Source organism: Lepisosteus oculatus, chromosome 1 (genome assembly GCF_040954835.1).
Source record: "Lepisosteus oculatus isolate fLepOcu1 chromosome 1, fLepOcu1.hap2, whole genome shotgun sequence".
Classification (NCBI taxonomy): Eukaryota; Metazoa; Chordata; class Actinopteri; order Semionotiformes; family Lepisosteidae; genus Lepisosteus; species Lepisosteus oculatus.
In genome coordinates, this window is record NC_090696.1 from 74,799,143 (window position 1) to 74,826,234 (window position 27,092).

At 36.7% G+C, this 27,092-nt stretch overlaps 1 protein-coding gene across 19 annotated transcripts in view; it reads left to right on the forward strand.

Annotated features, from left to right (window-relative positions):
• Positions 1-27,092, forward strand: part of LOC102698543 (teneurin-3) — a 285,608-nt gene that overhangs the window by 71,219 nt on the left and 187,297 nt on the right. For 17 of the 19 annotated variants that reach the window (XM_069192922.1, XM_069192926.1, XM_015345614.2 and 14 more), the window contains 2 exons: positions 17,564-17,866; positions 22,239-22,517. In XM_069192922.1, coding sequence (XP_069049023.1) covers positions 17,635-17,866; positions 22,239-22,517 — 511 coding nt within the window. In that variant the 5' untranslated portion in view covers positions 17,564-17,634. Of the gene's footprint in view, positions 1-2,228; positions 2,305-17,563; positions 17,867-22,238; positions 22,518-27,092 lie in introns of those variants that run through there. The other 2 variants (XM_069192927.1, XM_069192928.1) reach the window with 2 other exon arrangements.

Below are 27,092 nucleotides of genomic sequence, written 5' to 3' on the forward strand. Positions count from 1 at the left end.
GAAAGAAATCAAGATATAACATGGCTGATTAGATTGTTCTTTCTGTAGAAAAGTTCCACCTGTTCTCATTTTAATGTGCACAACGTTTTCACTGCTGTCTTCTGGTTCAAGTTTACTGTTGATTCTGATTAAATCCCCTGGGTTAACTTTCTTTGCCTTTGAGGATTTTTATGACTTCATTAGGATCCCCCTGTGCTTTTTTCAAATTAAGACCAAACAGATTTTTGTAGTAGGACACTCATTTTATCCTGAGACTTGACACTCTTCCCTGGACTGATACAAGAGGAACAGTATCTGTTTTTGTTTTGTGGCGATCAAAGCTGAATGTAGTATTTTAAATGTTCTTACTAAGCGGTCATACTAGTGCATTGTATGGTTTTCAAAAGACATACCTTGATTTAAGTTCTACTTTTTTAATGATCCGTACTTTCCATTACATTTTTAATGTATTTTTTGGAGCTCTGTATTTCCCCATTTTAAGTTGATTATAGTTTGTCTTTGCTACCTGTATGTAACAGTCTGCACTTGTTTACATTAAATGTGTTCTGCCAGGTGTTTGCCCCATCTTGAATTTCGTTTACTGCTTCTGCTGTGTTTCCAGTAGAACCATCATGTTTTGGTATAAGCATACCAATCTGACTATTCTGTTCTAACTGCACCAGAATTAGTAACTATGATAGATTATTGAAATAAATTAGGAGAATATGTGGTTTTCTTACATATCCCAGTGATAAGCCATTAATTCTATAACACCAGTTTGAGCATTCACCACTTACCTGTATAGCTTTCTATGCATTAAACAATTCTCCACACAAAGACATGCAATTTCAGATTTCTTCTTTTATGCATAACTTTATCAAAAGCCTTCTGCAAATCTAAAAATGCTATATACAGTAATAGGCTCTTGTTTCTTTTCATGACTGCTGCTGCGTGTTCAGTTAGTCATGAAAGACCTTACATTTCTAAATCTATGTTAACTATCCCCTTCAATTCCACTGCCCTACAGATCATCCTGTAGTATTGTTTCCATAGCCTTGCATGTGATGGAAGTAAGACATATTGATCTATAATCACAGTTCAGTTTTGTCAGCCTTTTCTTTGATCGGCACCACTAACTATGAGTTTCCCTCGTCTTGACTGACTGCTACAAGGGGTTTGTTAATTTAGTCTAAATAGCAACTTTTGTTTCCTAAGGTGCATTTTAAGGCCTTGAGATTTGGTCAGCTTAAATGCATGATATCATATCATTCAGTACTCTATGATTCTTGTACATTAAATCTAAATTAAATATTTTTGCAATTGAGGGAAATATGTTCCTACTGTAAGATTAAAAAAAGTCTATGGATGCTTTATATTTCCTTTATGTACACTAATTGATGATTTTATAGTATCAAAGTGATCTATGACAATTTTTATGTGCTGAATATGACCTTTAATGTTTTATATTCCACCACCAAAGGTCAAATCATTGCTATTGATTTCAGTCTCATATCACCAGGCGAGTTGCACACGGATGTCCTTTGTTCTTATTCTCAGAGTAAAGAGATTGTTATTTATTCTGGTTGGGTTCTGAAACATTTCAGAAAATTCTTCTGGCAAGATTTTCATTTTCCCTTTCTCAGCCTTGACAACTTACCACCTTGGTCTGGAAACATTTGATTTTTTGGAATTTCAGAACACCAATTAAAAAAAATCCTTGGGACTTTAAAAACAATTTCCTGAGAGAGCCCATCTTCTCATACCTTGGTTATTTAGCAAGCGTGTCACAAGTGGATACTTTGCACAACAGTGTAAGAAGGTTTGAAATAGGTCACGGATTGCTCCACTGGCAGTTTTTAAAAATACACTTTTACATGACGGAGATGTGGTGAGCCTGTAGCGCCCTTTAATGGTGTGTAAAGTAGTTTAAACATTTTTTTGTGTTGCTGCTGTGATCACATCTTTTTTTTTTCCTGTTCTGTCTTGCACATGTTCTCAACCTCACCAGCAGCTTAGCTTTTTTTCCCTCCCCATACTGCATCCCCTGCTGGGGCAGAGGCGGCTCTGGATTAGCCACAGGCTGGCAGCTCGCTGACCAGGCCCCGGGAGTTTCAGTTCAACCTGGAGCCCTGTGTTCGGTAACTAAAAGATTTGCATTTATTTCCCGGCGGGCCGCCACTAATGCCAGCTCTGGAGGAGAGCAGGCTCTCTCCCCATGCGGAGCGCACACACACACACACACACGAGCGCAACGTGCTGTATCTCTGCACAGCACAGCCATGTGTTGCCGAATGGGGGAAGAAGGACATGAAACCCAGCAGACAGGTAAAGTTCGTCAACAAGGACCAGGGGGGCGCCGTGCCAACCCCACCCTTCTGTTTTTATTGTTTCATTTTAATCGAAATGAAGAAAAGGCGCGCCAGTCTTTTTTATTAGGAAAAAAAACAACCCAACAGGAATGTTTTAGGCTGTACGACAGAATAATACCACATGAAGCTTTGGAGTTTTATTTTAATGCGGTTCAAAATCAGGTAACAATAGCAAGCTCTTCCGAGAGTCCTGGAGGTAAATTTTACCCGTATACGTATAGAATTTAGGAATGACATAAGAGCTGTAATGCAAAAACTGTGGCTTTTGCAGGTGGGTTATAAAAGATAACCTTAAATTTCAGGGTCTCTTATCATGTGTTTGTCGCACAATACCTAATTTATGAAATCCCAAACAATACGTACAGTATAACTGGTATATGTATTCAAATCACCAATAATTAATGGAGATTTGTAAGACTCTCTTTACAATCATAAACATACATGTTGCCACTCATTTCCATCCATAAAGCAACGGCCAACATTACCATTGGGCATTATGCACAGGTTCCTGTTTCTTTTCTGAACACGTGACATCCACACTGGGTTGGTTTCAGTTAACATCAAAAGTATTTTTTAATAAGATCTATGATCTCAATATATTCAAATGGCATGCTATCATGACCTACATTTCTCTCTTTCCTGCTGACTTCTGAACGAAAGGAAATTGTGGTTCTGATTAATTTGTGTTATTTCTCTTGTGTGTTTTTCTTTTGGTGGTATCAACCAGTTAGTTTTGATTTTATGTTACATATGCTACAGTATGTACTGGAAGCCTGTGTTTCCCATTTGCAGTGCAACAGTCAGCACTGGGATGGGAGACCTCTGAGGGAAACCAAGCCACTGCTGGTAGTGGTGCTGGTGGACCAGTAGGGGACACTCTTCATTCTGGACCAGAATCTCCTAGCCATCACCACAATATGGTGACTGAGGAGATTAATTTGAGGTCTGGATGACTAGTTTGTTAAAGTTACATGGCACCGTGACCAGGTTAAATTCTACTTCGACTTTGCACAGTGAGGCCTCCCGAAGTTTCTCCCTTTTTAATTCAGCTAGTGAAGGAGATTCTTACTTTTGACTAATTTAAGCAGCGGGGGTTGGTCCTGTCCTATATGTAATGCTTTGGGACCGAAAATTTTAATGTGAATGGCTACCCAAAAAGTGCTGTTAATTCTAATTAATTATTATATGTATTTGTTAAAAGGATATAATAACTATGAGGCAAGAAAACTCTTACCATGTCGGTGTGACTCTGGATAGGCTAGAGGAGGGAGTTTGTTTATTCTAACAGTCTTAATGACTTAATTCACCAGGAAGTGTAAAATAGAATAAACATCAATAATCAGTTGGTCTGGAGTAAGGGAAACATGATGAAATGTTAATAGCTGTCTTCATGGTAGACACTGCTTTTGGATTTAAAGGATGAAGTCATTATTTTCTTTAATGTATACAGTCATACATTTTCATTTAAAGATAGGGTATTGTGTGTTTTTAGCGTGTCAAGAACTTTTTTTTTTACCAGATAAACTGTATACTTAAGATTCAGAGGTTATAGGTACCCTAGAGTCTATATATATATAGGTAATTCTTCGCAAATTTAAGTAATCAAGAATGTGCTTTTAATAGAATCTATAACTTTATCAAGAGATTTTTTTATCAATATATATAGTTTTAATATTATGAGGTCAAAAGTCTTTCTTATAGTCAACGGTTTGTTTTTATAGATAACAAACTGATGTTTTTTTTTTTAATTGTTATGACTTTGGTTTTTATTTTTATCTTCTACAGGTTGAAAACTGTTCATTTTCAAATCATGGCCAATACAAAACCCTAATGTGTACCATAAGCCACAATAAGAATGTCTCCATTGCTTATTCAGGCACTGTTCCATTTCTTATACTTATTTGAACTATATGGAAGTGTTGCTGGGGAAAAGAAATGACACTTACTGTGCCATGTGTTTTAAAGAGCCTGGGTTTCTCCTTTTCTCCTAAGGTGCTTAAACTTGCTGAGGTAGGAGAAGAACTTTCAGCTGTGAATTGGGGACACCGAAGTTGTTGAAACTGAAACTCTCCTACAGTACTGTACATCTGAATTCCTGACTTCATGTTTCCTATTAGGTTTTTCTGTGCTCTAGTAGCTCGCTGGCACCTGAAGAGAAGCCTCCGGGCTTTTATGTTCCTTTCTTCATGTTTCTCGGCAGGACACAGAAACTCCTATTTAATTTCTTGTGAAGACTTTTTGCCCGCCATGGCTCTCCCACCCGTCTCAAGCGAACATACATTTAGATTCATTAATACACGGTGAAAAGACCTGGCGTCATGCGATGTTTAAAGCTGATCTTCGCTTCTCTCTATTCTGTGAAGAGCTTCGTTTGAGGAATATGAAGATCCAGATCCAGTTTCCTATGCCGTCTGCGCTGGCAGCCTAACGCTCTGTTTTTCAGTGGTCTCCTGCGTGAAATGTGAAAAACACTTCCTGTTTTTTTTTAATCGGGAGTAACATCTGTTTAAAAATGCAGTGTTAGGATGTGTTGAGTTGTGAAGTGCTTCGACTTCAGGTCAGGTTGTGCAGTGGACTGGTATTGTGTCATTCAGAACATGACATTTTGCTAGAAAAAGGGACATTGCTGCTTTAAAAAGGTTAATTTCTGGACTTACACACCTTAGAAATCCCTGCATCTCTTTAGTCTTGAATTGAGGCCTGAGGTGACGCGATAAAAATATTGAACTCCTTGGTACAGTATAGCAGCGTCCACTGAGAGGAGACAGCTTATTGACCAAAGAAAAAGCAGGACCTGAGAACTGAAGTGATAACTGAGAGGGAGTTAATTTAGGAGTGAAATCGGGTAGCACTTCATTACGCTTGACTGGGGTCGGAAACGAGCTTCCCAGCCAATATGTTGCTTAATATTTAATTAGTGTTTATTGTGCTTCATTCAAAACAAGGAATGTAGAACTACCAGAATCAGAGCCTGGTTTTGTGGAGCCGTGGGGCTGTTGGAATCCTGCGCACTGGTAAAATTTAAGGGAATGATTGACAATTTGGTAAACATTTGTGATGTTTAGGGATATGGCTTCCAGGTTGGTGCTGTTGGACTCTCGGGTTAATCCCTGTCAAGTTACTTCTTTTTAAATCGAATCAAATGAATTTCTCCGGCACCTTTCTCCAGCTGGACCTGAGTATTTGGGAGCGTTGAACTACTTTATGGTGATTTGCCAGTTTTCTCTTGCCCAGTTAATTTTGTCTTTAACTTGTCGTCTTTGTATAGTCAAGGAAAGGTGCAATTAACAATTAAACCCTATACAAGCTTGGGATGGGGAGATGTGTTGGTGCCGTTATTTGTCCTGCGGCATGTTGCTGCATTTGCCGTGAGCTACGAAGGCTAAGGAACATGTTTTAAATATTTACAGCTGAAATACCCATTGATCACATGCAGAATTAGACACGGGTCTTTTTCTGCACGTAACATGAAATATATACTGTATATTATTGTAACCATGTAGACATGGGCATTGTCAGTACATGGAGGCTGAATTTCTGCACTGCTCAATCTTCAAAACATGTAGCATTTATTATAAGAACAAATATTTTTAGCCACAAGTTGAAGTGTACATTGTATCCTTGACAAATGTGAAGATTCACTCCATATATTAATATATAATAACATTTCCACTGAAATCGCCCCGTGTTATGTGTTGACGTAGAGCAAGCAGAGTTTTTATCCTCCTTGGCACGTCGCTTGGAGACTCTGGAAGTGATAAGGAGGAGACCCAGCTGGAAGTCTCCGTTTGTTTTGTGAAGGCATATTTATTGATGACGCGCTGTTTGAAGAAATAAATTCCAATCTACGAGAGGATGATATAAAAAAAGTGTCTATATCTATATATGCACATACAGTTTGCATATATCTGGTGTTTTAGGATTATAAATTATTTCCAGCTGTGCTCTGGCTGTGGACAGGAGGAGGGATATGCCTTCACTCATTGTTAAAAAGTGCATCTGGGAAAGACCAGCATTTTTCCTCCTTTCTCTTAGGGCCAGGCAGTGCTGGGTTTAAAGACTTGAAGTTGTGCAGGCCAGCGCTTCCTCAGCTTGGTTTGTTTAGTTATCGTAGCCTTTCATGCAGAGACCAGAGCTTCATCTCCAAGGGCAACCTGCCAAGCAGAAGCAGACACTTGTTACAGTAACTACATTAGAGCACATCGGCAATCGCATTTCACTTACATTACACACAGCAACGTGTTGCCACATGTAGGTCCTGCTTTTTGCGTGTCGCAGCCTTTGTGTGGATTAATGCATAACCTGATCATCTGATAAGCGAAAGGCGGTGGTACATTTTTGTGAAAGCATGAAATCAACAAGTTCCCTTTCAGTTACTTTCTTTCGCTAAAATGTGAAAATGAGTTTCCTGAGATATTCATGCCTGTTTTATTTTATTTTATTGGAAGTGAGCAATTCCCATTGAAAGTAAAGGAAACACACAGAATTACCAGTAGTCTCTCTCAATACTCAAATTCGATGTTGCAGTGTAGCACTGGAATGCTGGATTTCTTATTGCAGAAGTAGGTCTAAGATCATGATCATAGGAAAAACAATACAATTTATTTTCTCTTTAGATTAAAAATCTGCTCAATAAAGTGGTGGAGGGGGTTGAGAATGATCAGGTCTTGAAGTATAGAAAAAAAAGTTACTTTGTGAGTTTTTGACAGTCTCTGTTCGTACATGCTGGGTTCAAATTAGGTAACAACAGAAGGTATATAGGCCTTTTGTTAAGTTTGCAAGCTACAAATACAATTAATTGTACAGTCTTTGTGCCGCTAAAATATAGCCCAAGGATATACCTGTCTTGTCTTGTTTTTCTTTTCAAATGAGGTTTCTCACAGTTTTAACCAACATTGGAAAAATTAGGGGTCTAGTGTCCTTGAAACATTTTCAGTACTTATAACATGGTGCATTAAATGGTACCTGTTTATTAAGTGCATTTTGTATAATAAAACTAATACTGTACATTTGGATTCATTGAAACTGTTTTAGAAAAGGTAGGGCCTTTGGAGTTGTTGCTGAGGAAAAACGTGATTCTGAGCTATTAGAAAAAAGAGGTTTTGGTGACGATCCGCTTTCATTTTGATTATACAATGTATTTGAATAAAGGCGTGTTAGACATGTAATGTACTGTATACGTTCATTATGTTAGAAAGCTGTTAGCGGTTCTTTAATATTTGATTTTCTGGTTTCAGAGGATAGAAATACCTTCGATATCGCTGTGACCAGTTACGGCCTCTTTATGATGGATTAAACCGAGGGGAACTAAGTGCTGTTAATCTTTAATATTAATCATTTACAGTACTATAGAGTGCACACCTACAGTATATGTCACTCTTAGAACATGAGTAACATAACACTCATAACATTTCTGCTGAAGATTTGGTGCAGTAAAATATCTAAAAGTAACATTGGAAATAAAGGTTTCCAAAATTAGAATAATGAATCTACAGGCATTCTATAATAAAGACGTACTAATGTACAAAAATGGAATATTGATTTTTTTTTTGTCAAGAATCAAAATCTGAAAACAACATATGAATTATAGGTTTGGGAATGTTTAGCTATTGCTCAGAAGCTTTTTTTTTAACTTTATTCTGTATAAAATATTGATTTGATGCCAAAGAAAAAAGTGACAGAACTTATCAAAATTAACTTGTAACCTTTGTTACCAGTAAACTAAATGAGTTTTCAGTTTCATTTTTTTTTTTTTTTCATTTTAAGGAAAGTGCTGTCCTACTTATGTCATTATTAGGAGTGGTAGTGTTTATCTTTTTCTGGAGCAACCACTGAGGTTTAGTAAAAGCAGACATCAGAATTTTTATTAGCTCTCTCTTGTGTCAATGTTCCTAGAAAAATGTCTTGTGTGGCACTGAGAATGTGTACTGAATATATTTTAAAAATATTTTGTCCTTGTATGCTGGGGCATGCTAAAGCACACCATGCCCTTCTGGGCTATAGTAAATGTATTTCGTAAACTGATAAGAGGTGGACAGCTCAGCCTGTAGTTATTTTAAGGCGCACTGAATTAGCAGAAATAAACTCTGAAGACAGAGCAGAGACCAAGGTTAGTAATATTTAATAAAATACACAGCACTTAAAATATTGGGTACCACACAGATCACCTCACTTGACAGCTTTGAGATGTGAACAGTACTGTCGAATTAAAGGACCCCATCTGATGCTAGCTGCTAATCTAAAAATGAGTCCTCTTATCTCTTGAGTTGCCTTTTTTGCTCTCTTTTTCAGCTATCCGTAGCCTATGCTTTTACAGCATAATAACGGGCAATGCACTGGTAATTGAAGTGCCCTGCTGTATATCTATCTGATCTTATTAAAAACCACTGAGATCCAATGTAAGCCAATGAGTGAACATATTGTTGATGCAAGCTGATTATCAGCAGTGCCGTTTAATGTAAAATACTTGCAGTGGCTGAGTGGACCCCTGAGAACACAGTGTTTTTTTTTTGTCCTGTTTTTGTGCTCTTTCATGTGATCATTTTTTTGTTATGCAAACCCAACTAGAACTCTTTGCCCTGGGCTTGTGTGTTGTTGATCTCCTGTTGACACCTTGTGTGGATCTTGCAATCAGATACTTTGAAAACTTCCTTGAGGACGGGCAGAGAGTCCCTGCGCACAGCTGTATCAGGTGGTGGAGTCTGTGAGGGACTCATGGCTGGCTTTGTGCAGCCTGTTACAATCGCCTCATTGTTCTGTCTTAAGAGCTGCTACCTGTTATTATCTTGAAAAACACAGAAAGGTATCTAATCAATATGTCCTTTGTAAATACTGTACTTTCCTGCAGTCAATAAACATCAAGATGGATAACAATGAAATGGTGACCAATTAATAGCTGCACCTGATAATCTAATGATTACATGGCTTTTCTGACATTAAGGCTGAATGAATTTTGTCAGGCATGATTAAAGAGGAAAAGCAGTGCAATAATGCCTTGAGAGGTATAATTGTTTCTTTCATTTTTAAATTTGGATAGTGGCTAATGAGTTTGCATGCCTGCTATCAGGTTCTCTGTTGTTTAGTGATTTTTTTTCCAGCCAAAGAGTATGAGATTGGCTAGGGTCCATTTGTCATTGTGCACAGTGAATTATGAATTCGAGCTTTCAGAGTTGGGCTCTGGTGTTTTGAACAATTTTCTAGGCTTTGGTTCAGAGATGAAGTTCTGTTTTCACTGCCTATTTTTAGACATTTTTTGTTGTTTTCAAAGTAACAGAATGCTTTTCTCTGTCAAATGTATATAAATGTGTATTTAATACAATGCTGAATTATTAGATGTAGTGTTACAGAATACCTACAGTACATTATTTCAAAGCTCTCTCTTGGAAATAAGTCATACTATACATTGTTTTTCACTGTCAGTGTGTTTCTTGATAGTTCTTTTTAATAACTTACCTTAATGGAAACAAACTTAAAAAACTGCAGGTCTTTTGTGGGGGTTTTTTGTTTGCAATGAACTCAAAATCACATGCTTTACAAGACATCTTTCATCACGCTGTTCAGCTTTTTTTAGGCAGTAAAGGTCTTTTTTCACCATGCATGTTTGTCCATACAGTATGCTATCTGTGAATTTATTACCAGAATTAGATCAGAACATTTTAAATTAAGGTTTTCAACCTATTGGAAAAATCCACAGTGCCGATATTAGGAGCCTGTGCTAGATAAAGTGGCTTTGTGTGATGTAGTTAATCCTTTTCTCCTCCTGGGACAGATTTAATACTTGTGAATTTGACCTCCTCGTGCTGCAGTGATAAGAGGGGGTTATCAGGTCACCCTGCAAGTGAGACCAGCAGGAGGAAACAATACACCGAAGAGAGTCCCTAAAATTGTTTTTAATTTTCCTCTTGTTTATCCTGCCCCTATCATGCCATTTTTAGACTTCTAATTTTAGAAGTCTCTCGAAAGAGGTATTTACAAATTCTTGGAGAACACAAGGGCTGTGCAGCACAGTAGTGTGTGGCACCATAGTGGGTAGCACTGCAGCTTCACTGCTCCTGACCAGAGCTGTCTGTGTGGAGTCTGCCTGTCCACATGGGTTTTCTTTGAGGTTTCCTGGTTCTTCATGAAACCAGCTTGGGCTAGGTTATTTGGTTAATTAGTTATTTGCCTCTGTGGACATGTATGTTTGTGCACGTGTTGCGATGGACTGGCTGTTCAGGGTGTTTTCCCAGCTTTGGCCCTGTGGTTCCAGGATGCACTTTGGAATGTTGCAAGCCTTACTAGGGAGCATGGGGATTTCTAATGTGGTGCTTGGATGACGAAAAGGGGTTCTTCTGGGGATGCACCAAAGTACATTCCCTTAAAGAAACGCCTGTAGAATGAGGTGGTAGGAGCCCGCTTTTCAATTAAAAAAAAAATAGACTCCAGGCAGGTGGTGTTGGTAAGTCACTGAAGAGCAAGACAGTCCACAAAAACATGATCATTGCTTGAAAAATAATTGTAAATGAGGTTACTGGAGGCCCTTTGCATTCAAATGTACTACTGAGACAACAACTACTGCTTCTGTGTTGATGTATTACGAGACGTGTTCATGATAGAGAATGATATTCAAGAAGTGTTTATTAACACCCGCGCTTCGCTTTGTTGCTGCATTTGTAACCATGTGGATTATATATATAAATCTCTGTTACAACTTCCACCAGCGAGAAATTAGAGATGCAAATGGATATGTTTATTTAACAGGATGTTTTATGTGACAATAGATAGGGTGTCACTGAGCTTAATTTGGGAAGTAAACAATACTTCTACCCACAGAGCTAACTTGCTAGTTTTAATTAAAATGTGCTTTGAAAAAGATGTTAGTTTTTTTTTTATTCTGGCATTAAGTAAGCCTTTTCCTTTCTAAAAGGGCTTTGTTATTTAGCTTCTGAATATTTATCAGTTTTAAAAATCAGATAGAATTAGGTGTTTCTTGTTGCAGTCAGGAATGTAAAATAAAATCGGAGTGTGAAAGCCCAGTCAGATCTTCATCGGGAATTTAAGTGGACTTCAGAAATTCAATTTACTAACACTACAGTGTGGGTTGATTTGCTGTGGTGTGCTTTCCTACTAAAGAAACATATTTAATGCATTCAATTTGAAAACTATTCAAGATTTTGCATAACAAGCTCAGTTCTATTAAAAATATTTGAATGCGTTTTCAAATTATATAAAGTGAGACACATTTAATTCATATAAAATAAACTTGTCATGTTTCAAACCAGTTTGCCTACACTACACTAAAACATACCTGGTACTTCGTTATTACTTTGAACTTGAAACATTGTTTTTTTCCCAAAGCTATGCATGAAATATGTAGTGTAGTGTGCCACATTGTTCAATTAAAAAAAAAAAAGAAAAAGCTCCTTCATACGCCAGCAAATTGCAGCCTGCAATTGTGGCTTCAGAAAATATGCCTCACTGTGGAGATGAAGCGGAGTGTAATGGAATTGCCGGTTTGTTGTGGGAATAAAGGATGAGATTTGTTAGCCGTGTCAGCCTGTTCCGCTGGGTGCCATCACTGGAAGCAGGGTGTGCCTGTTCCAGCTATCTGGAAAAAAATCAAGCCTCCCAGCTTCTGGGGGGAAGTCAACCATAAATTAGAAGAGCTGTAGCAAATTTATTAGTAATTGGTCAAATGTGGACAAGTGTCTCGGATTTCAAGATGCGTGAAACCCGATCTGGGGATTTCTGGGGGCGTTCCTCGGGCTGAGTGACCAGAGAGGACAGATCCTACAGTGGCCGAGACCTTGTGGAAATCTCGGCTTCCTACGCAGAGAGATTCTTGCATGCAAATCCAGCGTTTGTAATACATTTCTGCATGCAACAGTGTCTCTGTTGACCTACATATGGTATTTTGTGAAGAAAGGAAAACGGATACCAATTTTGTTTGATATTTGAATATTTTGGGAATACAGTTTTCAAGCCTTTTATTCAAAGTGAATTATGACATGAGCGTTGTTCTGTTCTTTGTAATGAGAAGATTTTTTGAAGTGTGAAATCAGTGATATAAAATTAGTTTACCAGCCCATTTAAATATGTCACAAATGGTTATATAAATGAAATAGGACTAGATTTGTAATCGAAACCCTTAACATTACAGAATATTTTCTCACTGCAGGAATGTCTCATTAAGAATCGAAAGGTAAAAAAGCATTACTTGAAGACAACGAAAAGTATTTTTTTTGTATGAAGGTTAATTTAATTTTTTTTTATTAAACATTTTATACTAGTCTCCGTATCAGAATATTGCTTTAGTTTTAAAAGTCTCAAATTGTGGAAATAAAATCTGATGGAAGATGTTATTTTTCACTTTGGAAAAACAAGTATTTTTTGGATGACTGTTTTTCTTTAGGTTACAATTTTAATTTGATTCCCATTATTAACTGCGAATATTTATTTACACAGTTGTCAGCGCAGCTACACAGAGCTGGTGACCTCCATGAGCAGATACAAGAGAGTGGATTGCAGACATTTATCATAGTTCTTCGGTATTAAGAGGGGTTTCACACTTAATAAGAGTGCTATTCATATTTAAATAAATCGTGCCTGACCCGTCTTTTATAAATGGTCTTTCTGTGTTTAGCAGCATAAGTATTTTATCCAGTTTAATAGTTTTAGCTATTGTTTTATCTTAGATGCGTTAGGCACAAGGTAGTCAAACTAAATCAAAGGAATTACCAGTGTGGCACCACTAACACGTTTTTTATACTGCTGTACTGTACTTTACCAAATTGAGTGATTCTGATTGCTTGTTAGCTTTGTTTCGCTGTTAATTTTTGATAATGCCGTTGGTTGACTCTGTCCCTCTGTGTACTGTAAGTTATATATGGTTGTACGTATAAAGATCAGTTCTTATGCCCCTAAGAAGTCAGATATTTGTTCCAAAACAAAGATATAGTTTTCTTATTTACTGTAATTTTGACTTGGCATAGTTTTTTTGTTGTTTTTTTTTTTGCCTGGAAGGAACTGAATGAAGAAAGGAGGAGGAATTCAAAAAAATGCTAGCCCTTACAACCTGGAAGAGCTCACAGTCCCCTATCTTTGCACTCGCACTGTCGCGGTACTGGGACAGAAAATGCTGTTGAGGGGTTTGCAGAAGAATGTGCCTCAGACAATGGAAATCGCATTCAGAGAGCCTGGTGTCAGGGGGGGAAAAGTCAGAGGCAGAGGGGAGAAAAGCACCCTTGTTTTCTCCTCCTTCAGTTCCTTCAGCACCGCAGAGCAGATGAGACAAATGATGTGAATTATTCAGAGCAGTGAAAGCTTACTATTGTTAGTAGTTGCGGCAGCAACACCGTGATATTGAAGCACAGATAAATTCACACTGCTGCCTGAATCAGTGAAACATCAAAAGAGTCCAGGTAATGGAACAGTTTTTAACAAGAGGATGGGGGTGGGGATGCTGACTGGAGATATCTTGCCCTAAGAATGTTAAAGTGGACACATCCTTTTATTACCTTTATTTGGAGAAGGCAGGGTCAGAGGGGTCTGAGTTAATATTTAGCACAGATTTTCTGCAATGTAATTATGGAACAAAGAGGCTCAGTGAGGAAGATTTGCTGTTTCAGCAGGTAATCCTCCAATGGAAACTAAAACACATCATTTAGTTATATAAGAAATATGGGTCGATTCAATTAGAAATATTTTCTTTAAGTATAACATTTTAGGACATAATGATAGTAATTAACAATTCAGCAGGAAATGTAAGAAACAACAGGAAATACCTAGTTTTTTAAATGAAATACAATCATTCCTCCCATAAATAAAACATGGCATAGTATTTTCTGTGGATATCTTCAAGCTTTTATTTCTTAATGGCAATGCACTGGAGAATAACAAAATTATTCTTTTCATTATTGATGAGTCCTTTCATCTGATAGTTGTATAAAGTTAATCCCTTTACAATTTCCACAGATTACCTAGAATAAACTATGTGAAATAGGTGAAACTGAATGTCTATTGTAGCGAACTCAGTGAAAAATACTGAGCAAATAGTTTTACTCTGCATGACCCCATGACTCTATTAAAGAATATTTACTAGTTAATGTCCTTGGTTTTCAAACATAAAGACATAATAGATAAAAGGCATGACTCAAGTTTTAAAGCTCTTTTCAAGTGTCCTGAAAAGATTTTATTTGGGGAGAGACTGGCATTTTACTGTTGCTTATTTAATCCCTTCTGCCGTGCTGACCAGAGCAAGGGCCTGAACCTACAGGATGCTGAAATACAGAAAGAAGTCATAAAAATAATCGTAAAGCAGAGTGAAACACACTTGCATGATGTAAGGTCCTGTCTTGCGAATGAGGAAGGAAAGCAGCACTGCGGGCTTTGCAGAGGGAAATAATAACCTTAAAGTGACTGCTTTAATTGGCACTAGAGGTAAGGCAGGTCTTTTAGCGTCTCAGAGGTCACATTGAGACTTCTCGGCACGGAGGGCTCACGGAGCATCTTCCAGGCAGCCAGGCACCCATCATTAGACAGGGAGCTGGAGTCCATGATGACGCGATATAACCTGGTATTAGAATTCATCAGCCTGAGTAATGGCGGGCCAGGACCACAGATCATCCTGAGCACCTCTTCGCCAAGTGTCACTTTTCCGGTTCACTTCCCCCTTGATGTCTCCGAGCGCGTCAGCTGCCGCTACTTCTGCTGTCTTTTGCTTTTAATACCGCTTTATGGGCAATTAGTCGTTTGAGTTCTTGCGTTTTTGTTGTTGGGTTGGGGGGCGGCGGGGGGGGGGAGAGGGAGCACACACCAGGCAGTACGTTTAAAGCGGAACTTCATCTGGGTTTTCTGTATCTTGAAACATTTTAAACGCAGAGTAAAACAAGCCCGAAGCAACAGCAGCTTTTTTTTTTTTTCCGCATGGATAAAGCATTTACATGAGAAGCAGACCTGTCACGGTTTAGCTTTATATTTCCACCCAGTGCCAGGGTTATTGCTTTCCTGATCTGAACTATTTCTTTGTCTTTCGCAATGTGGCACTCTTGAAAATGCACGAGCAGCTCTGTATTCACAAATTGCATGTGTTTGCGTTTCATTCTTTAATGACTCGTAATTTAAGTCAATAGTGTTGGCATTGATCTGTTGGTGCTTCCCATGATAATACCAGTGATAGCTGCATTTACAGTACGGCTTAGCAGCAGAAAGTGATCGTGAGATGCAAAGTTATTTTTTAGAGAAAAAAAACCTACGCTTTTGGACTTAATGTTCATTCAATTTGAAAAACAAGGTAGCTCAAAAAGATGTTTTTTATGATAGTTATTCGAAAGTTTTATGCTAGTTTTTTTATTCGATCAAAAAAAAATGATAAAAGGCTCGATGATAAGGTCTACGTGAGACTGTTTTATTTAGGCATCACATCTAATTCATTTTGAAATAATTCATCCAGGAAGGAAAAGGTTTTTTACTCATTGATCACTAATAAAGACCCATTCATGAAGTACTTTATACTGTCTTATTGTGATGTTTTTGTAGCTATTTCCACTAGCATCCATTGTGCCTTTTCTTTATTTTTATTTTAGAAGCTTTTTTCTTTTGAGTCGTTAAAAAATTATATTTTATTACAAAAGAGTAACATAATGGAAATGAAAACTAAAACAAGAAACCATCCTTATGGATCACCATAACAAAATTTATTTCATTATAGTAATAGAATTAAAAAAAACTGCCCTTGGATGTTTCAGCATTAAAAGGCTACTCTCTGCTAACTGGATCTGCAGGTCTCAGAGCTGAATATACAGTTAATATTAGGTTGTATCTGTCAGGAGAGTGATAGCAAATTTTCTTGGTAGTAAGAGCATCTATATTAGCACAACCTGTAAGCAGTGCTGGTAGAATCGGACGTGCCAATTCAACCTACTTGAAATATGAATAGGTTTCCCTTTTTCATCTGGCAAAAAGACAAAGACAAATAGAGGTAAGAGGAATGTGACCCAATATTCACCCCATTTTGTGAAACAGTCCTGTGAATGTAATGTTGCCTTGACAGACTGTATGGTTAGGTGATTTAGACAGTAATCTTATTTTCCCATGAGCAGTTCTCGCAGCTCTGGTGACAGTCTTCATCTTTTCTCACCCTGCAGTCCTTATCTGCCTCTGTAAATGTTTACAAGACAATAAATGAAGAAGGCAGGAATCCATTGCCTATTTGAGAACATGAATTAGTTCTCTTTCTGTATATATGTTATTTTGGGCCAGACAGAAAGGAAAAAAAGGTTGTTTCCTTCATGACAAAACAGTGGTGAAAAGGGGAATTTCCAAAATGCAGTCTGATTTACTATCCCACAAATGTGTGGATTAAGAAATTCAACTGTATGATGTGCCATTCAAAACAGATCTCATACTATATGTAGAAACTGAAACATTCAGAGCAGCTAGAGTTTTATATATAAATGCAAAATAACAAGACAGAAATGAAGTTTTATTTTGTTAACTGAAGACAGACTATCCAATTTTAAATCATGGTAGTTTGGCAATAGTATGTGTCAGCTTTGTAAAAAAAACGATTTTGTTAAAATAGAAATCTATCAAAGGGGAAAAAAGACTTTTGAAATCTGAATTATCTTCTAAATCATGTGCTTTAGTCCTCCTGCTCTGCTTCTCTGGTGTGGGAGGAATAATACTCGCGCAGGAAGCTTTATCAAAATATTGTGATGCTTTAAAGATGATGTTTGAAAAGGGGCCGAGTCTGTTGAACTGAAGTAAACACGCTGACTGCAAGACCTGCAGAATAAAGACAGGAATTACAGTAACGCCATTATCAGAGCCCAGAATTAGAAAAAGAGAAAGTTTTACTAATAAACATGTGAAAAGCACCCTAGGGCTCCTTAACATTTACTACTCTGCTTTCTGGTTTAATGCATTTTGTTCCCAGGACATCATAGGTAGATTTTATTAATTCTTGCTGGCAGCAGTTAATGAAAGTTTTTCTTTTCTCGCCTGATACTTTGATTTGTTTCAGAACGCTGTTTAATGGATGTGGGCAAATAATTATATATACAGCAGATGAGGGTAGCAATCAATTAAGATTTCTCATTTTCAAAACCCTCCCTCTAAATCAAGAGTTCGTGCATGCAAATACTTGCTCATAGGACTCTGTGGGGATTTGTGAATCCTTGAAGATTAAGTGTCCAGATTAGTCTTATCTGACCGCTGTCTGCTTTCTATTTGACCAGGTAGACCTAAGCTGAATGCGGGGTGGAGTTTCCAGTGAGCTAGACTGCTTTGGACACAGAATGCTTCAAGTATGGATGTGAAAGAGCGCAGGCCTTATTGCTCGCTGACAAAGAGCAGACGAGACAAAGAACGCCGCTACACCAGCTCCTCTGTGGATAGCGAGGAGTGCAGAGTGCCTACCCAAAAATCCTACAGCTCAAGTGAGACTCTCAAGGCTTTCGATCATGACTCCTCGAGGCTGCTGTATGGAAACAGAGTGAAGGAAATGGTTCACAGGGAAGCAGATGAATATACCAGGCAAGGTCAGTAGAAGTTAGTTTTATTTTAATTGGTGGCTGTGTGTCCTCATTAGTCAACTGTGATCACTACCAGACCATCTCTGGCTTTATTTTTGCAGGTTTTTCCCACCCCCCCTCATTTCTTCTTGTTGAGAAGAGAGTCTTGCTCCTTCAGATCAATAAAATAACTGTCTCTTTTCAGGTTAATTATAATATAAACATTTTCTTTTTAATTAGGTTGTTAATGAGACAGAGACCCCATCAGATATTTAAAACAAAACTGCTTTTTTAAATAACAATGAATGTTTATTTAAGCAGAGCATCATAAAATGAAGCACCCTCCTTAAGCAGGGTATTCAAAAAGACACAGCTTAAGCTTTCTCTAGCTATGAACACATGTTCAATATGCAAGTATTTATTTTTAAACTGAATATTGCCAAATATGAAAAAAAAAACTAAAAAATGTTGATATTTACAAATGGTCATTGGTTGAGATCCTGAAATACAGCTAAATTACCTTGAGAAAATGTCTAAAAAATTAAGGACATGATTAATAAACACTTAACTGGCTTCAATTAACATTTAATGAGTAAATAACAGATAATGGGATTATGTAATTATCTGCTTTTATTAAATACTGAAATGTATCAGCTATGCATTCGAAGTTAATAGTGTTATGAATAAAATGTCAGGGAATAATTTGTTAGAACATACTTTATATATAGTAAGAGAGTTGATTTTAGTTTGTTACTGATTTATTGATTGTTCAAAAGCTCCAATTAGCACTCAATAAATATTTGATCAAAAAAGTATAATTACATAATTATCTTATGAAAAAAAGTTGTATGTTAATTGGTGTTCATTTAAAATTAATAGAATTTTAATTAAACAGTAGTCACTATCTTATTGTAGGGTAATTGCATGTCATCTGAAGTGAGTCAGTTCTTTTTTTACTTCTCAGTTCCTGCTAAGGAAGATGTGTGCCTTGGAAAAAACATTTTACAAAGTTGTTGAAGTATTATTTTTTTTAATATAAAACTGTTCAGAATTGTCATGCTCATTGCCAACTTCTATACTACTAATTATTGCTACTTCAATTGATAAAGTAGTATCAAGTTTACCTACATTTTCCTTTTGAACTTATTCTGGAACCTTATTCTTTTTTTTTAATTTCTCAAGGTAAACTCATTTTAATATAGTCAGTTGCAGTTTGACATCTTTGAGCCAACCTTATTTTTAAACTTCTCTTTTATTCAATTAGCTATTTAAGGTTTAATTTAAATTTGTTTTGGAATTTATAGAACTTTAACAATGCAATACTTAGGACACATTTTTTAAATGAGTCATATGTAGTGTTGACACTTGTTTTCTGGAAGAAAATATAGCTAATGTTGAAATCTTTCTCTACTTGAAAATTTTTAAAGTACAATATTTAAACCCCATTTAAATGGCCACAGTGGTTATACAATTAATTTGATAAATTTACTGTAAAAGAGTTTCACACTAATGTCTTTCATTTCACATGCTTTTGTTGTTACATTGTGTGTTCCTTCTTTGTTTATAAAGATTGCCTCCTATGTATGAGTGTTTACTCTAAATATGTAAAAAAAAACACAGTAGTAATCCTAATTTATATTTGAAACGGGAGAGTCTTGTGCACATGACTTAATGTTTAAAGAATCAATTAATTTTGAAATAGCATTTGCCTCCAATCAGAATACATTATGTTACAAACTGCAGATGTTACATAAAAATATTTTTAATGAAATTGATTACATATTTCAAAGAAGACTTACCCACATGAAGTCAGTTTGAATATGCCAAGAAAATGAACTGAAACCGTCATTTTAAAGCAGAGTTTACATACTGTATATGTATTCTTTAAACCTCTTATTTAAACATTTTGGCTATTATTTCTTATTTCTTTTAAATCAAATGTACTGTATACAGTACAATTCAAGTAAGACATCATAGCCATAACTATAACAATCCTTTGAAAGTAAAAAGGGGCAAACAAAAAATTAAGAAGGATGTTAAATTATTACAATTCTTTTTATAAGAATGTCAAAATATAATGAGCATTTTTTAACACAGGGTAAGAAAATGCACTGGAGGGTTTTGTTAATTGGATAGTGTTTTAAATCATTTACATGTAAAAATACCACATTGCTGATTGTGCTATTGTAACTGGGATTAATGACTGGTGGTTTGAATTAAGGTTTTTTTTTTTGCTTTGGAGAATGTGTTAGTGTTACAAACTGGACTTTATGACAGTTTAATCCAGGCACTTTAAAAGATTCTGCATCTGATACCTTCAAAGGTAATGTAGTCAACATCTACCATCACAGAAATGGCACCTACAATGTCTGTCCTCAACTGTTTTAAGCAGTGATTTTCAAAGAAATGTTATCATTTTGTTTTGCATGCATTTAACCTGTGCTTTTGTATTAATTTATAAATTCATACCAAACCCTATCCTTAAAATTTCTTCATATTTTACACACTGATGCAATTATACAATTAATTTTTAAATGTCACAAAATATTGTGAAAAAAAAACATACTTTTAGTATGTGTTTATTTCTGTTTATTAGATATCTACTGTAGATCATAAAAATAATGATTGTTTTTATAATGCTACCAAATCTTTTCTAAGGATTCTAAATCCAATGTAAGTTTTTTTTTTAATTCTCATCCATTTTTCCTGTCTGTATAATCTGTATATCAGGAAATGTTTTGCTTGTGCTGCAAATCAAAAAAAATCTAAAAGCACAGAACAGCTCATTCTGCAGCGAAGAAATCGGGCCCAATCTGTTTAATCTTTTAGAATTTTTTTCTTAAAATACCAGAGAAAGAATGAAAAATTAAGAAATATCTTTCAACAGAAGCTTTAGTATGTGACATGTAAAAGATAATTACAATTGGGTTTATACAACTCAGAGCTACTCTTTGAGGGATTGAGTGTATCGATACCACTGGTTTGAAACATGTCAAAGAAGATGGGCTAATTCTCACTAATAGTTGGGGCATATACAGTAGCTCATCCTCCGAGGGATTTTTAACTTTTTTCTGACCTCACTTAATTCTGAGCATTATGTTGCTTTGAGAAGAAACCCAGCATTATGCATTATCACGGTTATTTTGGGTGTGTATGTACAGTATACAGTACGTCACAGTATTCTATGTGTACAAATGCACACTGCTGTTATTATATAGCACACAAAATTATAATTGGCTAATCTTAAACATTTGAGCTATGCTACCAGCATTCTTGAATTACACAAAGAGTGAACATCTATGAGTTTGGATCAAGATCAAGTTCTAAATACAGCAGATATATGTATATAAATTGATATCGATTAAATTAATTTTGGTTCAGGCATTGCAGCTGTAAATGGAACAATCTGCAGAATGACATACTAGTATGTTTAAGACTTCACTGATTGTAAGATGAAAAGAGGCAGAAAATATTAAAATATGAATAAGACTTCATTCGGTTTCACAGTAAGTTCTGTTTCATCAGTTGATTTAACGTCATTCTGTGTAAATATGTAGCACGCTGATAGATTTACGGCTGCTTGTACAAGGTGAAATGCTGAATAATGAAAGTCATTTTTTTTTTCAAATAAATGCCTTAATGTTTCAGATGACTGCATGTAATATCTGTTATATCCAGTAACGGAGCTTTTCAGTATTTGGTCATTATGATATACGTTTGCTAATTGGAGCTATTGATGCTTTCTTTATTCTATGTATTGAAGTTGTTTTATATCCCAGAATATTATCACTGAAGTGTTAAAGAACAGTTTATACAAACATTATTCCAATCTACCGAGTACAAATTGAAGTGACAGTTGCTTTGAACATTGTAGGACCTACGACAATTATCAAAGCTTTGTGTAGTTATTGTTATGGTGTCTGTGTCTCTTAAAGCTCCTCTCTTCACCTCAGCAAAGAGTCACCAATGAGGAATGCTGTTTACAGAAACAAGGTCTTAGCCTTTGGGTTCGGCTGAGCTGAGTTAATCCTTAAAAAAAGAAGGCCTATCAATTTTCTACTGGTTCTAAAGCAAGGGATCTTTTCATTGTTTAACACTCATGAAGAAGAATGTTCCCCAAGCCCATTTACCTGTCAAACTTTATTTATCTAACACCTGAGAGGACGTGATAGTCACTTAAGGAGCTAACAAAACCGACCTGAGTGCTGCCTGTGTTGGGAAGGGTCTACCATAGTTGAAACAAAAGGACGCACTTAGGTAGAACACATGGAGGCCCTGACAAGCACACCGCAGGTGAGATCTTGGGGAAGAAAAAGTCAATTTAACCATCTGGCTGAGCACAGGAGGTTTAAAAAAATATCCTGTTTTTTTTTTTTGCTGTTTGTTTTTATTCATACAGGGCAGAATTTTACCCTCAGGCAACTGGGGATTTGTGAACCGGCAACTCGAAGGGGCCTGGCCTTTTGTGCCGAGATGGGGCTTCCCCATCGTGGCTACTCTGTCGGCGCAGGGTCAGACGTTGACACCGAAAACGAAGGAGTGATGTCTCCAGAGCATGCCATGCGGCTTTGGGGCAGAGGGGTCAAGTCGGGGAGAAGCTCGTGCCTGTCAAGTCGCTCCAATTCGGCCCTTACCCTGACTGACACAGAACATGAAAATAAGTCCGACAGTGAGAATGGTGAGTCAGTTTCTCTTTTTTATCTCTTAATCCTGTTCTAGCTTCCTTGGCACTTGTGTAGGATTTCAATTGCCCAGATGTCACTTCCTTGAACGTGGTAATTGCAAATGAATCGATATTTATTTTTAAGTTGTTAGGCTATGTGTGCGAGGTCTGTAATGCTGCGTGTGTATGAAAAGAAATAATCTCTTAAGTGCTCTTTTCTGTCGCACTGAAAAGGAGAGGACCATGATTGTAGGCCTTCCTTTTCCTCAAGTTGATGTTGACAGACAAGGTTTAAAAGGTGCAGCCACCGTTAGGGGATTAATGAGGTTTTGACGTCTTCAGTCCGAAGCACAAAGGCAAGATCCATATAGAACTGTGTCACCTGTTATTCTCTATAGGGGCCCACAGCAAATTTTAATAAAGATTTCTCTTGGGCTCGAGTGATTATAATCAAAGATATCTTTGTAAGCTGCAGTTCACGATTTCAGCAGGAAATTTCCGTATGTTGAGACGGACGAATGAGTGTATACAGTGGTTGATTACCAGGGTTCAGTGGTTTGAAGTGCAAAATCTCATTGTGCTTGAAACAGAGGAATGGTGTGTGGCGATTGAAATATTGCTTAAAAAGTATGTGGAACTAACAGGGCTTTGGGGTGAAGAATGATACTGGTGTCTAGGCTATAAATGGTGCTGTTATTCAGAAGGGCTGTTTTTTTAGTTCTCACCTTCTGGAATGGGTTTTGAAGTCTCACGTCTATGAAAGACTTCGCTTGTTGTCGAGAGTTGTTTCTGTGCAGCTTCCAGCCAACGGCAACAGAGATTTGTGTTTCATTGTGTCCCTTTTTAAAAAATATTTCTCATATTGAAGTGATCAAAGGCAACAATTGTAAAAGGAGGAAAAAAACTCCCAGAAAGGTTTGATTAAGTCAGACACATGTTTAAAGGAAGTGAATATCTACAGGTCAATTAAAACAACTTACTTAGAACTTTTAATAGTTTCGCATTTACTACTTTGTGAGGAATATTTTTGGGGAAACAAATGTGATAGTGTCATTATTAATGAAGGAAAACAGTTTTGATAATCACAGTTGCTAATAATTAAATGTTACAACCTGTTTGTCATCATTCCCATTCTGCTTGCACATCCAGGTGCATTTTTGACAGGTTGAGGTCGTGCCAATCCGTGAGTTATAAATACACACTAATTTATCCCTTTTGCAGAGAATTTTTGTGAAGAAGTGCTCTTTGCAACTTTTGATGTAATACCAGGAGGGAGAACTCTTTACTTCAAAAATATATAAAAAAAAAGAAATGTTTAATATACTGAGAAATTTGTTGAAGAAACTGAGATGTAATCTAAGATTATAATTAATATTTTATTAATTACAATTCATATTTTGTTAATTAATATTTAGCTGTCCGGTAAGCTGCTCATACTCGGGGAAAGTACAAAAAGTAAAAGAAAAATGTTGAAGGAATTTAACATTTGCCATACCAGGAGAATTTAGAAGAAGGGTTTGCTTGTTTTTCATTAGTCCTGTAAGATAAGCAGGCATCAAAACTGATGAGTGCTTTAATTTATTTCAGACCTTGAAAAAAGCAGTAGGACTACTGTTGTTTTGTGTTAATTAATGATTTTGAGGGAATAAATTTGCTGAATTTGCTATTCTTATTTGTTGTAATTATGATTTGAGGAATATATTAAAAATACTAAATTTCAGGTGCTTTGAAACTGAAGTGTCCTTAGAGAGTTTAGTTTTTTTAATACAAAGGAATATTGTTAATTATCTAACAAAAGATTGTTATTGCATATTTTCAACTCCTCATTACTGGTTTTTAGTTTCATTTAATAAAATACATTGTCATTTATTTGGGCATCAGTACTGTGCTGGGTAAAAATGGAGCATGAAATGCTTGGTTTTACTAGAGATTACTGCTAATTTAAGCCTTCTAAAATATTCCATCCAGTTATAAACAATTCTATCTGAACCACTTTTCCTCTCTTAATACATAGTTGTAGAAAGTCATTGATTTTTGTAGAACTAGGTGACTGGCTGAATCAGTCCTTTATCTCTCTCGTAGCAGCTTTCATTGAGCTGGGAGCAACAGCAACCAGGAGCTTTCTTCACAGTTAATCGTTATTTGTGGCCCCATCAAATGCATCGATTTTATGCAAGAGATAATCAGCTTACTTTTGTTAAGAATAGATTTTTGTGAAATTAGCCATATGAAATGAGTGCTTTGCTGTTCCCATGTGTTAGTTTTTGTTTTCTGTGGAGAACACAAATCAGTCTAACTGCAGCAACAACATTCTGAAAAGTTCTGCACTTTCAGGGTAAAGTTTGTGAACGACTTATTGTTTCCAGTATCTATGCCGTTCAACCTACAGTTAAACACTGTTCATATGACCGCACCATTGGCGCTGCACAGTGTAATACTAACATCAAAGCAGAAGAAGAAATTATGTTTGGAAAGCCTGGCTTATTTAAAACAGTCCTTGTCTAAGACCGAATATGTTATTTCTTGCTGTCAAACTCAGCCATTAAGAATTATTCAAGGGGGAGGCACACTGGAAGCATTTGCTTAATTTACTGGAGAACATTACACACTGATGTAAATCACATGTAAAGTGTTTTTGGCAGTCAGTTCTCAGCCTTAAATTCCAGCAACGGAGACAGTAAATGGGGGTCATCCCAGGCCAGGGTAGCTTTGTGTACATGCGAGATTCAAGTGAACCTGGCACAAAGGGAGGGTGTGCCTTTTGAGCATATTGGAGATAAGGAGGCTTATTGCACATATTTTTCCCCGTACTATTTCTCCGTTGTCCAGACTCTCAGCAACACTCTTGACAGAACAAGTGGAAAATTTCTGTTCTGTTTGGGGAACAAATTAGCAGAGAATCAGAGAAAAGTGCTTAACCCACATGGACCTGTTTCAACATAGTTGTGTTTAAGGATCACAGCAATTAAAAACCGAATTACTCACAGCCCGAAGGAGCTTTCCCGTGGCAAGTTGGTCTGTGTCTTGCTTTTGTTGTTATTAGTGAGAGAAGGAACAGCAGTGGTAACGTTGGTGTTGCTGTTAGAATTGGGATAGAGCTCAAGACCTTCTACAGAATGGAAACGAAATGCGATGGCACGGCATTGCCACTGCCACTCTCAGCCATGTTCTTCCAGTGTGTGTGACGCCTGCTCCTTGTCATCTCCGATGCCTCTGAATCACTCATTTCAAAGGTACGCCGCTGTGTGCTGACCTGTTTAAAACCCCCCAGTGACTGATTCCTTTGGAGTCTTTTCATATATGTCTGGGGGGCTGCAGTCGATTGGGGTCTTGTTAGCGGGATTCCCTACTGTGACTTTTATCTACCCAGATTTTTTTTTAATTATCGAAATATATGATACATGCGTAAGGATCATGCCTGCTGAGACGGAACATCTTGTTTGTAGGGGCCTCCTGTCAGATGCACTCGAGATGCCAAAATCCTGTTCGTTCTTTTTTTTATTGACTTGACACTTAAGATTGGATTCATATGCTCCAGTTATGTTTCATATTGCGCTTCCTTACGCATTTCGTTTGAACAAATCTCAGGACTGCGATGTATCCCGTCAGTCACAATGAATAGATTTGTTATCCATTGGTTTTTGTATTAGTTAAATCAAGAATGCATTTAATGGTATTTCGAATTCATTTCCTTATCTTCGCTTATCACTTCACTGTATGTTGCTGTGTGCTTCCTACATTTTTATTACTCAATGTAGAAAATGAAAGAAAAGGCTCATGGCCTCATGGTGAATGTACATCCCAAAGCTATTAGAAAAACGTGCTGAGGTCAAGTGCTGAAACGATTTAAGTTTTGTACTGTTACCACTTATCCACTGTTACCAATATCGTCGTGCTGGTAAGAAGTAGTAGTATCAGGTGTCAGACAAATAGAAACAGAACAGAAATAGTATAGTGTCAGGTCAGCCTACAAATCAAAAGGCTGGTATTCAAAGAATATTGTCCTTGAGACACAAAAGGAATCTTGCTTATTTGCTCACTGTATAATAACAAGGCATTACCAGGAATAGTTGTGTATACAGCAGGAGGTGCAGACAGATGTAATGGATTGTCCAGGAGTTTCAGGGTAGTTCAAACCCAGAACACTCAATTAAAACTCACTAAATTGCTAAAATTATTGAGTTAATTAGCAGAAAGGTAAATGGTAGCTTTTTTCCCTTTTGAAAATGGTTTGATTAGAATACTTCACTGTCCTTTTATAGCAATATTTGTTCTGTAAAGTTAGTTACACTAAGACTAAGTGTTGCTTCTTAATTGGATGAAGAAATATGTGCCACTAATAATATAAAATCCTATAAATATCTTCTGAGCTTAACCAGCTGTTTAACAAGTTGTCCTTGGTGATCAGTGTCAGGCAGTAATTTGTTATAGAAAATTAGATATTAATCTAAAAACATGTAGTCACATCTGACATCTATTGAGCCTTAAATTGAGTAACTTAAAAATGTCATCACCATTTCTTAGAACCAAAATATAGAACTTGAAATAAACCATTTAATATTGTAAGAGTGCATGTACTTCAAGATTCAT